The sequence below is a fragment of the Labrus bergylta genome, chromosome 13 (genome assembly GCF_963930695.1).
Source record: "Labrus bergylta chromosome 13, fLabBer1.1, whole genome shotgun sequence".
Taxonomy (NCBI): Eukaryota; Metazoa; Chordata; class Actinopteri; order Labriformes; family Labridae; genus Labrus; species Labrus bergylta.
In genome coordinates, this window is record NC_089207.1 from 17493646 (window position 1) to 17507989 (window position 14344).

The window sequence follows — 14344 nt, forward strand, 5'->3', positions numbered from 1 at the left end:
CCAAGGCTCCATGGTTACTCTCCCAGATACACTGACAATCAGGCCCGGCTCGGTTATCACTCCAAAAGGTCATGTGAGGCTGATTAATGGTGTTAATGTAAAAAACAGAACTGAAGGCTTGCGTCGGAGGAATGTTTCCATGAGGGAGGTCAAATACTGAGGTTTCTGCGTCGGTTAAAAAAGTCAAATAAATGGTTTCTCCAGCAAGATTAAACGCCTTGTTAGACATGTACTGTGCTCTCTCTCCTGGTCGGTTCTTGTTAGTGTCGACAGGCCCTGAAAAGTAAATGTCTTAAATTATAGAGGCCACACAAGAGCTGGGTTACATCTGAATTACTCATTTGACTTCAGGCATCAACGTGTTGTAATGTTAGAAGCTGTGAAAATACTTGGTAAGATATAACGCTTCTTATATCACACACAATGTCCCTGAAGTTAAAGGTTTCAATGTTAAAAAGTGAGATCAACAAACATTGTGGAGTAAGAGATTCAGTCTTTAAACTGGACCAGCGGACACTACTGCACTCGCTCTACTGACTGTCTCTTGCTTCAAGTCCCGCGGGTTTACTCTGTTGTTGGAAAATCCGCTTTTAGCTTTTTTGCTCCAACAACGTGGAATTATTTACAACACTCTCTCAACATTGACACTCTTGTTTCTCTTGGACACATTAAGACAGTGGTCTCAAACCACCTTACCACAGTGTGTAATTGTTTCTACTGAGAATCATCCTGACCCCTCTTTGGTGTTTTATTTGTTTTGATTTGTGTCAAATGATGTCAAATGATTCAAACCTCAAAGATTTTTGAGGCTTAAATAAAGGTTTGAAATTAAATGACATGAAATCTTTATTTTAAATTGGTAATAATTATTGTCTAGCTTCCAGTTAGGGTTCCTCGCATCCTTTGAAAAAACAATGACCTGATAATTGGTTTCAGCAGAAGTTCTGCATCTGATCAGACAGACCAATCACAATTTAGAATTTTTGGGGCGGCACATTAGATTTCTCTTGGTTTCTCTCTGCTCTTAACAGCTTTAAAACATTAGTGACATGTTACTAAATAAGCCTCTTAGCTAGTTACATTAAGCCGCCACAGAACAAGATTATTTGAGTCACTTCATGTTCTTAACAACTTACTGTGGAGACAATATTGTGTTGAAAACATTTTCTGAATCCCCCTGGTGGTCAAATCTCTAAAATCATGGACATTGGCGGTGTTAGAAACTGTCTCCTCTGTTCTATAGTTTTACTATTTTAAGTCCTTGGCATATTTTTAGTAAAGTATAGCTGCATTGGTGGGATGGACTAAAAAAAGATGTCTCTGTTTTCTCTCAACTGCAGTTTCAGAGACATATTAAGAAGTCTGAGGGACAGAAGACCCCCAAAGTGGAACTGCAGATCTCCATTTATGGTGTGAAGATACTCGACCCCAAGACAAAAGTGAGCATTTCATTGTTTTTAGAAGATGCATAGATTTTGTAAATGACAGCTGAACTGACACTGATGAAAATAAAATAAAGAGACGGAAGTTAATTTCTTTTGCTGACGCTCATGTTGTCTGTAAATAATGAATGTGTTGTGCTTGTTTTTCACAGGATGTGCAGCATAACTGTCAGTTACACAGGATATCCTTCTGTGCAGATGACAAAACCGATAAAAGAATATTCACTTTTATCTGCAAAGACTCCGAATCAAACAAACACCTGTGCTATGTGTTTGACAGTGAAAAGTGTGTAAGTGTCGCCTGCTTCCTGTAATCTGTAATCCACATGTTATGATTTGATTCTGAGCTTTGATTGCCCGCCTGGCCTTCGTTTTTTATTGATATCGACACCTTTTAATTAACCATGAATAATAAATTCCACTGGAAAGAAGCCATGGTGACATTTAGGTAGATATCATGAGTGAGTCTTTTGCTCTCCTGCTGCAGGCGGAAGAGATAACTCTAACCATCGGCCAGGCCTTCGACCTCGCCTACAAGAAGTTTCTGGAGTCCGGAGGCAAAGACGTGGAAACCAGGAAACAGATTGGAACCCTACAGAAAAGAGTAAGTGTCACGTCCCCTCTGATTCAGCTTGTTTGCTTTCACATTGACTTTAATTGACTTTGAAAACTCATACCACCGCGCTGACACAGTCATACATTTATTAATTAATGCCGAGCTTGTTTCTTATGGATTGGTTTAAATCATTCCGTCTGCACAATAATTAAGCTGTGTTGATGAACTCTGTCAGTAATGAATATTAATGCTTGTTAGCTTGGTTGTTACAGACCCAATCTGAAATTGAATTATTGTGCAGCCTGCTGAAACGTTGGAGCTTTCTCCCTGGTTTTGTTTAAATTGTGATGGATCAAGTGTTTGCATGAACTTCATTAATTAATTGACAGGATGTGGTACTGTAAGTTCACATCAGGTAGGCATTATATGGGGCACTTGGGCTTTATTTAGACAGGACAGTGGATAGAGTTGGGAATGACATGAGGGAAAGTGGCCGCAGATCGGACCAAAAACCGGGCCGTCTGCTTGGAGGACTATAGCCTCTGAATATGGGGCCTACCTAGCCGCTATGCCAACAGCGCCCCGGGAAAATGTGCTTTGGGGACTTTTCTTAACTCAGTATTCACTTGCTGTTTTTTTTTTCTGTATTTCTGTTTCCCAATGTCTTCATGAATGGATATAGAAGTTGTGACGGCTCTGTTTTCAAGTTCTGCCTTTCCTTGGTTTTGTTCATAGTTCTTAGAGGACGTTCAACAAAGAGGAAAGAAAGCCTCAAAACATGTGATGCAGACTGTTATATGATGCTGTCAGCTTTGACATAATGCAGCAAGTGGCTCTGGAGTTGGGATGACTTTGTAGATGTAGATTAATTAAGATAAATCATCAATTAAATTCACAAAGCGCCATTCAGGGGACCAAAGGACGCTACTGTCAGTCTGTTCCATCTGTCCTAAGAACTGAAAGTATTGACAAATAATGAACTCTACTTCAAAAACTCAAATCTATCAGGTGTATAAGTCTAATTTCTAGTTAAAAATATATGCCTACATTTATTATAAGACACAGTCCAGATAAGGATCTGATTTCAAGAGACAATAAGCAGAAAATGTGGCCGTCAGTGCTTGTAAAGGGTTAAAAAAACTGTTTGCCAATGGGGCAAGACAATGTCCTTGTTGAATTTTGTGAAATAAAAAGAACTTACTAATTTAATTTTCTTTACTTATTACTAACAGAACATGACATTTTTGTATTTTCTGAAGGCACTTATCGAATTAGTCTTATAATGTGATTTTGTATTTTTGACCAGACATGAGAAGAAATACACGACACGCTTAGATTTGAGTTTTATTTCAGAACAGAACACGATAAAGTTAAGACTGGAGGCATCACTTTTTATGTAAGTAATCTCTATTGTCGGCACAATTATGCATTGAGATTCTGGTATGTATTGGCTGGTTGAAGGCTGGTTGAAGGCAGGTTGGGTTTCCACAGCTGTTGAGGCTGTAAAATATCAGACGTACTACTGCTGTTCATATAGGCTTAAATATACAGTGACCTTTAAAGTCAGTGAGCTGCTTTTGTTTTCATGCAGATCCAAGAACTGGAAACAGAAAACTCTGAGCTGAAGAAGCAACTTCAAGATCTGGAAGAGCAGCTGATGATTGCTCATGAGCCACCAGTAAGAACACTGTGCAGACACACCGACACAAACACACACATCACTTCAGTTTCAAGACTTAATGTAGTTTCTCCACGTTAAAGGAAGCCGTTGACAATTTCTTCTTTATTAACTGCAGTAACTGTGGCTCATATACTGTTGAACAGGTAGTTTATAAACCAGACTTAAAACATTACACAGCATAGGCTTCTGGTCTTACCAGACCAAGACAGGTTTTAGTCTTTATTCAGACGACTTCTGAAAAAAGACTAAAACCCGTCTAGTTCAATTTAATTGCCATGATGCAGACAGACTAATGTGTTTTGACTCGCGGATCATTTGGGATTCAAATGTTCCCCATCAGCCAAAAGTCCACAGCCCAACAACGTTTTAATTATGAAAGTTGTTCTAACTAAAACCTGCTCGTTTCTACATTATTTCTAGGGATTGCTGTGTTTGCTAATAATGCTTCTGTGATTAAATGCAGCACATCAAACTAAAGTTTAGAATGACCCCACCTCTCTGAAGGGGGTCTGTGGGGGTCTAAACTGCGTCTCATGCAAAGCAATTACAAACCTGATTGGTCCGATGAGGGACGCGATACATTCCCCGTCTAACAGGGCCAAATGCCAGTATTTGTAGCAGCCTCCCGTGAATGCAATTACCCTCACCTCTCCTTCTCTGAAAAAAAACGGAATAACACTCTCCTCTTCTGCTCCTTTTCTGTCTGCGATCTTTCCTCAGCCGCTGCACATAAACTCGTCTAATGAGGCGTACATGCTGCAGAGGCCGTCCTCTCTCTTCTGGTGTCACAGCATCAAGTCGCTCTCGTGTCTGGAGATCTCCTCCATCACGCTCACTCCTATGAGCTCGCCGGAGTCCAACTTATCCTCTGGGTTACTAACTCCTCCACCTGCCAAACCTCCTCTCCTTCCTCCTAAACCTACCGAGGGATGCAGCATCCCCCGGCCTCGTGTAAACACTCTTTGCTTCTTCTTCTTCCTTTCTTTCTTCTCTTTGCTTTGTTGCTGGTCCCTGAAGTATTTTGTGTCTCCTGTTTTGTCTTTTTTTTCTGCTTCTTCTCTTGCTTGATATAAAAAAAAAAAAAGCTCTTTAGTTTTTCTGTGTAACACACATCCAGCATTGCTTCATCTATTCATGCCTTTTCAAACAGGCTGGGAGTATTTCCATAAAACCTGCGTCTACGGACGTTTTCGACATGGTTCCCTTCTCCCCTGTGACACCGCTGGTACCCACACCAGCCAGCAACGGCTGCCCCCCACCCCCACCAACCACATTACCACCAGATATACGTGAGTCCTGACTTCATCACTTTCTGATTTTGAGTATTTACAGCCTTTAATTAGATCTGCTTAACAGCTGAATCTGCAGCACATCAGCGTGATGTTTACCTGCTGTGTGTGTGTGTGTGTGTGTGTGTGTGTGTGTGTGTTTACAGGGAAAGACCTGTTTGGTGCTGAGCCGTTTGATCCGTTCACCTGCGGATCAGCTGACTTCCCTCCAGACATTCAGTCCAAGCTGGACGAGATGCAGGTGAGCTTCGTTCTGTGTCTGACTCCTCCGGCTTTGTTTTGAAAGAACTGCAGGGAGGCAGTAAACTATGATACCTGGATCTCCTGTCAGTATCTGAAGATTCATATTTACTTTCTATTTTTAAACAAAAGCTCTGTTCGTCATGGGGCCACAGCTCAAAGGTTTGTACTGGAAAGTTTGGTCCTAATTGCCCTGCAATGGATACAAGCCATCACCAGTATGCTGTTTGTTAAATCCTAAATGTTCACTATAGATCCAGGATCAGTGATGGAGCAGCAAACACAAGCAGATGTGAGGGATTACCTCATTCTATCTTCCTACTTGTGTTTATTCTGAAAAAAGATTTTCATGAATTCCTTCACTAACTCGGCGGTGAATAATAGACCCACTTCCTTCTTCATTAAGATTGATCACATGCATGGAACCAGCTGTGCAGTCATGTAGAAAAATTGTTTTCACACAATTCTTAACAGCGGAGTAAAAACAAGAAAAGATGCCGTCAGTGTTTTGTAACATGTCTTAATTTCACAGTGGAACAATAGACCGCAGCTCGACCTGTGGTCTGATGGAGCAACAAATGAAGAGAGGATTATTTTTTGTTTGTTTAGAATAATTTTTTGATTAGGGCTTATCACTCCATGCAGAATTAACAGATAATTAAAAGTCAGTCTGTATTATCTGTTGTGTTTTCTTCAGAGGAGACAAAATATCATCGTTGATACTCTGGTTATTAAACTAGGGGCCAGGTCACCATTTGACACAAAACAACATATACTGTAGAAGACAGTCAGATATTTCAACCTGATAATGATCAACTTAATGTGACAGCCATGGTTGAAGTCAAGAAAAATACAGTGAGTTCACTCTCTGTATTTTCAGCAGTGTGGGCTGAATGTGCTCGACGAACCTTATGGAGAAGTGAATAAAACTACAGGAAGCAGTTCAGAGCCAGAGCTCCAGTTTACTAAATGTAAATCCAACTGACACAGAGTTACACTTGAAGAAACAAACAAGTAGTTTAATCAGCAGCTGTTCAATTCAACTGCTGTTGCTCCCCTTCAAAAGTTACTTTTTAATTTGCCAGAGAGATTTAAATGCTGCCTCTGTTGCCCCCCCACCACCACCACCAGATCAGAGTTAGTGCAAAGACACATCTGCAAAGTGTCTGAGTGACACAGTAAAACACCATCATGACATTTCTTTTTAAGACACATCATGTTTTTGTCATGTCTGTTTTCATCAGACTGATGCACAGTTTGACCCCCCCCTCCCTCTTAGAAAGGAAAGGGAATGAAAAATAAGATGTAGAAGCTCACTAATGATGCATTATGCCACTAATAATTCATATATTTCACTGATTACCAATTTGTCTGATGTTTGAGAAGGACTTCACTGGTTTATGTTGTTTATAGTTAGAATAAGGTCAGCACACACACACACACACACACACACATCACTTATTCAGGAGCTGAGTCATAAAATGACTAGCACGCATACCCGAAAGATATATTTATTTATTTTCTATATGCATTAATGAGCACAACCTTCTGCAGCCTGACCAGCTCTTCATCAGGTGCTGGATCTTGCCTTTCTTTGGGAGTGTTGTGAGTCTTTGTGCAGCATTGTTCTGCTTATAAAATGAACTTACAGAATGGAACTATTTGGGGAGCCACTGCTGTAGCTTGGCATGCTATCAGACAGTCATTACAGATACAGTTGTAGTCTACAGTCGTCAGTCTTTTCTCAGTGTGTCTCTGTGAAGGGTTGAACGTGCTGTGATTACATAACAATGACTTCTGGAACGTGAAAAGAAAGATGAACCTGCTGTTTCTGCATGTTGCACTGTATTTGCAGGATTTTGCCTGTAAGGGGAGATGTTTCACACAACCCTTTGCACTGCACTTCAACTATTGCTTCTATTTCTACCTTTTCTTAATCACAAACATCTGAATTCATGTCTTCTCCCTGCTGCCTGTAGCGTCAGAGATGGTTCGTACTCTTTGCTCTATGCTGGGTTCCATGTCCGTGTTTTTGTCTCGCATGTTTTTGGAGAATGCCGCATGAACTCACTAACCCTTTGTGATGAAAACCTGCTTCTACATCGACCTTTTCAACTTTCAACATTCTCTCATCAGAGAGTTGATACAGTGTTCTGTGTTCAAGCCTTCTCACCTGACACTCAGGACACGAAGACAAACCATTCGTAATTTGTGTTTATATTTTTGCACAATGCATTTTGTTTTGTTATTCTGCTTGTGCATCGTCCATTTCTATCTGTGTATTGTCATGTGCAATGTGACTATTATTGGACCGGCCAAGGGACTGCAGATGTTCATTTTTTGCATGCCGAGTTAGCATTTTAGCAATCTCTGCATGTTTTCAACATGTGCTTTAACCTGCACATAATGAAATACAAATGGAAGTCAGCACACACTGATCCTTAAAAGTATTTTTTCTTCAGGCAATATTTGTTAAGAGATATGCTCTTCTTTAAGAGACCAAGTCACATTTGATATACACTTTGTTTTAAACTCTGTTAGAGACCGTTAAAACCAGTTTTCAACAGATATTTGCAGTTTGGAAAAAATAAGGATGCCTGAATTCTCATCTTTAATCTGAATATTTATCTATTCTTTTTTCCTTTAAGACGCATGCCTTGTTGTTTGTATGGAGTTTATAATCTTGACCACATAATGCATGGCCAAGCCTGACCGATAACCACGCTGTGACGTCTGTTTTGTTTAGCATTTCCATCGCTCTCATCTTGACTTCACACAGACTCATTTAACCTCATAGAAACCGGGTCAGTGTGACTGACTATCACAGCTCCTCTCTGGTTTTGTCTTCCAGGAGGGGTTCAAAATGGGACTAACCTTAGAGGGCACCGTCTTCTCCCTGGACCCGCTCGACGGCCGCTGCTGATGCCAAGAAGATGCTCTTTGTCGCGTACTTTGAACTCGTTTGTATGAAGAAGTGCCAAAATCCACTCCACGGTCGAGTCAAGATGTCACACTTTTCATCTTGAGGTTTATATGCATTTGCATTTACATCTGTTTTCTGATATTTCAAGGTAAAACTCAGATCCATTATAGAAAAGAACTATTTTTGTAAAAGAAACAAAACTTATGGAAGGATTAGTTTTGAGTACCTTTGCTTGAACACGCAATGAGGGATGTAAATAGTCGAATATGTCCAATGGTACACAGAGTTTTCATATGAGACGGTTTGTGTGTCTGCACCATTTGAAACCTGTATTGTTCAAACATTCCTGTTTGTATGGCGATCACAAAGCTGGTGAAGAAGAGAAAAGGAATATGTTTCACTAACACAGCTTGACCATAACACCACATATCTTATTTTAATCAACATTAATTCTCACAATATGTAGTTAATCCAGCCTCATCTTTTTTAGAGCTAACTCACAACCTTTGGTATTGACAACGAGTTGTTTGTTCTATTTTTGTATCACATGACGTTAAGTTGCCTTGTCAGTATTTAGTAGTCATATTTTGTACATTGTCATCATTTTAGCCTCCTTTGTTTTCTTGCACCAGAGGGCACTTTTGATTGGACAGCTTCTGTCCATACACAGTACTATTCCCATTATTCTACTTTTGGTTGCATTCACTTTGTTGTTCCAGTTATTAAACTGATATGTCCAGAAAAAAAAACACTTCTCGTCGACTCCGTCATTTATGATCATCTGCATGACTCTGTGATTTGTGTGACTGGAAATATATTTCTGCTTCCTAAGGTTCTATAATCAGCCCTTGCTGTACTGGTAGCAGGAGTGTTGGTCCATCTGGGACGGCTGTGGCTCAGTGGAAGAGTCGGTCGTCTCTCAACCTGGAAGGTCATGGGTTCAATCCCTGCAGCCACATGTCCAATGTGTCATTAGGCAAGACACTTAACCCCAAGTTGCTCCTGTGACACTTCATAGAGCTGATGATAGATCAGTGTGTGAATGTGTAGTTGTGACCTGCTTTGTAAAAGTGCTTTAAGAAGTCAGAAGACTTTACGATCTCTGGTCCATTTACCGTCTTTTCAGGCCCCTTGGACAAACCTTGAATATTTCAAAGTCCAAAACATGGCACTGCTAACCCCTTTTCATTGTTTCCAGTTCTTCACAGTGTGTTAAAAACTTGCAACAGTTTCTGCTGCCACAAGAGGTCGCCTCACTACTAGAAACGTCAATATATGGGTTGTACTAAGCTGTTTCACAGATGGCCTAGATTTGTGATAATGACTGTTGCCTCCTGGAAACATTTTGCTCACACACTTTTGTTCCTCAAACACTTCTCTTCTCACATATTTTTTAAAGTCTGAAACATCTTACAACCAATTTAATGTGGTTCTGTTAGATCTGGGTCACAAACTATGATTTCCAAATAAGAGGAATGCTAATAATTTAGATGTCTCCCTGACTCTTCAGAGCCATGTTTGAGTCTTATCAGCTAATGGCTTACACATTCAACAAAAAGGGTTAAACCAGGCAGTTATTGCAAAATAAAGATCGGCATGTTAGCTTTGTCATTATGTGTGTGTTAGCATTCTGGTATTAGCATTTAGTTTCTTTGAAGGTCTAACAGGAGTGCTTACATGGCTGCGGCGATGTAGATACATGTTTGAGTGTTGAAGTTTCAGGAGCAGTTCACTCTGCTGCTGGCCTACTTCTTCATTTTCATCACACGTTTCTTTCCTTTAAAGGTGCACTATGGAGATTTGATAGTGACATTTTAAAGTTGGAGAAGTGAAACAATTCTTTGATATATTTTCTGAACTGAAGACACAAACTTTATTCAAAGAAAAAAAACAGGACCCTGGAACACTGTTTGGAGCTAAAAAACTACCAGGAGAGTTACGGTTTCACTGTTGCGGCCCCCCACTATAACTTCCTGCTTAGCATTTTCTCTTCACACAGTGTGACAGGGACCAGACTTTCCTCTGAGGACAGTTTGAGTATAGAGTTATGAACATATACCACAGAATCTGTACACTTCTTCTACGTTCACATTTCTCTGCCAAAACTCCATAGTGCAAATGTTCTGGAGGTTTATCCCCAGGAGTTCACACTCTCTTGAGGCTGACATTTTATTCTTGTACAGTAAAAAGTTTTTAAAGACCAGTTGAACTCGTCTGAAACAAGAACAGGCAGAGAGAAGGCTTTTCAATATTTATTTTTCAAAGGATGAAATGCTTCTGCTTCCAGTGTGGAAAGCCCCTTCCTCCTCCTCCTCCTCCTCCTCCTCCTCCTTCTCCTCCTTTCACTCCTCCTTTCACTCCTCCTCTGCCTCGGGGGGAGTCAGCAGGCAGTCAAGCCTCTTAAAACTTAAAAATCTATAATAAATAGACCAAACGGTCACAAAAGAATTACCTAAAGACACATTTAAAACATCCAGCTTACATTACAAAACAACTGTGAGACTACATAAATACATAAATGTTTTTTTTTAAAACTACAAAATATATATCTTTAAAAAAAAAAAGGTTTATGTGCAAAATGACAAACATTCTAACTATAGCTGAATTAATATGACAGGAGCTTGGGGGGATTAACAAGCGTTTTGTTTAATTTGTTGCATAGCAAGAAATACAAAGCAAACAGGCACTCACAGCCACCTTATCTATATAAAAAAAAAAAAAACTGGTTATAAAAAAGGAGTTCAAGAGCATATACGTCCAGGATACTGAAAAGGGGGCAACTGACATGCATAAAAATCCAATCTCCTATGCTACCTTTAACTGTACGATATTGAATCTACAGGACAAAAAAAACAAGTTACAAATCACCACACACCACTCACACGACACCTCATTCACCTCTCCGTCGTCGACAGAAAGATCTTTATTGGTATCCCCAAACCCTGCCCTGTACCGCGCAGCCGGGAGAAGTTCACAAGGATCACACTACTTACAAAACAGCACCTGTGAAAAAAAAGATGTACATGTAGTGTCATCGGTTCTCCGTCCGGGTGACGAGGTAGCTAACACTGAGGAAGGGACAGTCTTAATGTGTCTTTTAATGTTCCACGTTTGTCGGTACAGAGGTCCAAGCAACTGGATACAGACATTGGTTCATCAAAACTGCCTCTGGAAAATACCTGCGCCAGTGAAGGCATCATCGGCTGTGTGTTTCCTCTATAGCACCACAATGTTGTCTTATATTCAAACATTTAGAACAATAAAGTAAAAGACAAATTTGTAAAAAATAGAAGTGGCAGAACAACATTTAACGTAGCTTCGGTGGGATCTTTCAGCCTATAAACAGCAGTTACTATTTAAAGCCTCTGTAGTCTTAAATCTTTGGCAAATTTACGGTATGAAATAGTCAAATCGTCAGGACTAAATTAAACTATGAAAGGTTAGCATTGAATGCGTCATGCTTAAAGTCAAACATACACAAGAAGACAGAGGAATGATTCTGATTTGTACCAATTTCTTTTTAAGTCAATTTCAAACATTCATCCTAACTTACAAATCTTCGATGTCTTGATCTGGGTTGAAGGCACAATAAATATCTTGCCACAGGGCCACAATAGTCCTCAGTACTCGTATGTACAATGTGGCTGATCGCGTCAGCTTGTTAGTTCAATAGTCTCAGGATTCTCCTCCATGCGTCCCTGCTGACGGTTTTACAAGAAGCACACGGGCCCGATGTCGACGCCGAACTCTTGATCCGAGCCACCAATGTCCACGGGGGCAATGTCCACAATAGGAAGTCTTGCTGTTTTCTGTGTCCTGTACTCAAACACTGTCTTGCCCCACCGGCCATTTGCTTGCTGTGAAAGAAAAACAAAAAAGGAGTTTAGATTTGAACTCAACTGATCTCTTCCGTTGTTCTCTTAATGAAATTTTAAACACAATTTCCAAGATGTTCTTTGCCTGAAGGCAACTAAATATAAAACAAGTATGGCCACTGATTTCAGACACAAGTTTTTCTTACATTTGAACTAGACCCTTTCTCCTTTTTGTCATCAACAAATCCCATGAAAAGACCAAAACCAGGACTGAATATTATAATGAATGTTGATCCAAAGCCGAGTAGATTCAATGTTTGTTATTAGGCTACCCTGCAGGCCTTAACCAATCAGAGTACAGAATTTGGATGAACCAGTTGCTGAAATATTCCCCAACATGTGCATTGTTTTAGAATTCTTTTTAAAAAGGCAAACATTTAATTTTCAGCCACTTGGTGGCAGCACTGAAAGCTGTGAACAATAAATGAAACTATATAATAATAACTATTATTTTATAACTAACTATAACTTTTTTTCCTGCAGATTCACTATAACTATTGTTTGATAACGACGACTTATAAGATGGTTTCTATACTGATTAGAGCTCTCAAGAACTGCCGTCAATGTTGTGCTTTGCAATGCCTGTCAGCACCTGTGTGTCCAATCGGACTCAAAGCTGATCGTTTCCTCTTACTGACATCGTTCCCTTTTTTTCTAGATCCTTGCTTGTGTTGTACTTACTCTCTGATGTACGTCGCTTTGGAGAAAAGCATCTGCTAAGTGAATTGTAGTAGAAATGTAATAATGCAGTTGTTCTAGTCCCATCTCTCTGTCTTTACTTTCTGGTTTTGTCTCCTCCAGAACAAGAAATAGTTTAAGAGTGCGGGAAGCAATTTTTATCAGTTACACTCTGCAACCTCACCACCAGATGCCGCTAAATCCCACTCCCTACACCTAGGGGATAATTTTAAAGGTGATAACACAGCCTCTTCATGAATTAAAAAAGCAAACAAGACCATAAACAAGACTGATCATTTTCTTATAGTAATCTTTTCATGGCTGTAAGCACTGTAGCAGGGGAAGTGTCAGACACAGTGAATAACTGCCTTAGTCTACATTTTCCACTGCAGAGATTCAAAGCATGTGATCCATTTGACCATGAAACAAACAGGATGAGACTGTTTTTGTTCCTACAAATGTACAGGACAAGGGATACAATGCACAGCTTTGTCCACAGGGGGCGCCAAAACCGACTTAAACTGAAAGTTCCTGACAAGAGCTTTAAAATGAAAAAAAAAGGAATGAAGAGCTTTGTCAGCTACAACCTAAAGTATACTTATTTAGATAAAACTCCACATATTGAAACAATGAAGTTTAATTAAAATATATGTGGAACTTTTGGTGAAGATTAAATTGTCAGAAGGTTTTTAGAGAGTCACTAACTCATTGTTATATTTGGTCACTTCAAGAGATGTATTGAGACATATAAAAATAAAGATGAATGCTGTCAGCCTTAAAGATAAATATGTGAGCTGAGTAAATATTGGAACTTACCGAGCAGGAGTCCTCCACCACTGTGTATCTGAAGCGGTTGTTTCCCTCTGCTTTGAGCTCCAGGTCATTGGAGCCTTTGAGGATCACAGCTTTCTTGTAGTTGCCATTCTTCTCGTCCTTGTAGCCCACTGAGTTCTTGCAGTGGTAGGTGATGGTCTGGGAGGCCTCTTTGGAGAGCAGGCGGATGAAAGTCATCTGAACTGTGACCGAGTTAGCCGGCTGCTCTTTGTTGCCATAAGCGAACTAGGGAAACAAAAAAAGAAACAATCAATACAAAAGAGAGAAAAATCATCAGTCAAACAAGATACAGTACAGGTATACAAACAGGTATAACTCAGTTGTCAGTTATTCTTCTTTAGGAACAAGAACACATTTTTTCACATTATGAAGTCTTTAACAACGTCACTGCGTCTTCACAGCCCTGCTTCCTTTGCTCTCCCATCACAACAACTCTTGAGTGCTCACATGTGTTCCACTGTTGATGTCAGCTCCGAACCACACAGGTTTGTTCCTGGAAGCGCTCCACCACACTTTACGAGGAATGCTGGCCGGGTTGGCAGAGATGCAGGTCTCTCCGGAGTCCATGTTGCAGTGCACTTTGATGGCGTCCTCCACACTGCCTTGGTTTGGATCCACCCAGTACTCACCTGCACAACAACATAATCAACATTCTGTACGCAGACATTTGGATGAATGGCTCTTTTAGATTTATTCTGCAGCTGCTGTGTCTGCAACAGTAAATTAATTCTGTTTTATTGCATCTAACTAAGTCTAGTTGACAGTTCAAAACTGTGCCCGGATAATATTTCCAGATTTTAAAGCACTGGAAGGATAAACAGGAAAA

The 14344-nt window shown here is 40.0% G+C and overlaps 2 protein-coding genes across 5 annotated transcripts in view; one reads left to right on the plus strand and one right to left on the minus strand.

Annotated features, from left to right (window-relative positions):
• gulp1a (GULP PTB domain containing engulfment adaptor 1a) overlaps nt 1-8882 on the plus strand; it is an 88726-nt gene extending 79844 nt beyond the window's left edge. For 3 of the 4 annotated variants that reach the window (XM_065962618.1, XM_020636581.3, XM_065962619.1), the window contains 8 exons: nt 1341-1439; nt 1595-1732; nt 1930-2046; nt 3590-3676; nt 4400-4630; nt 4830-4968; nt 5115-5209; nt 8060-8882. In XM_065962618.1, coding sequence (XP_065818690.1) covers nt 1341-1439; nt 1595-1732; nt 1930-2046; nt 3590-3676; nt 4400-4630; nt 4830-4968; nt 5115-5209; nt 8060-8131 — 978 coding nt within the window. In that variant the 3' untranslated portion in view covers nt 8132-8882. The remainder of the gene's footprint in view (nt 1-1340; nt 1440-1594; nt 1733-1929; nt 2047-3589; nt 3677-4399; nt 4631-4829; nt 4969-5114; nt 5210-8059) is intronic. The other variant, XM_020636585.3, reaches the window with a different exon arrangement.
• Nucleotides 8883-11019: 2137 nt separating this feature from the next.
• col5a2a (collagen, type V, alpha 2a) overlaps nt 11020-14344 on the minus strand; it is a 45736-nt gene continuing 42411 nt past the window's right edge. Inside the window, exons 52-54 of the mRNA XM_065962616.1 lie at nt 13966-14147; nt 13501-13743; nt 11020-11988 (exon numbers count right to left, since the gene is read on the minus strand). Coding sequence (XP_065818688.1) covers nt 11842-11988; nt 13501-13743; nt 13966-14147 — 572 coding nt within the window. The 3' untranslated portion in view covers nt 11020-11841. The remainder of the gene's footprint in view (nt 11989-13500; nt 13744-13965; nt 14148-14344) is intronic.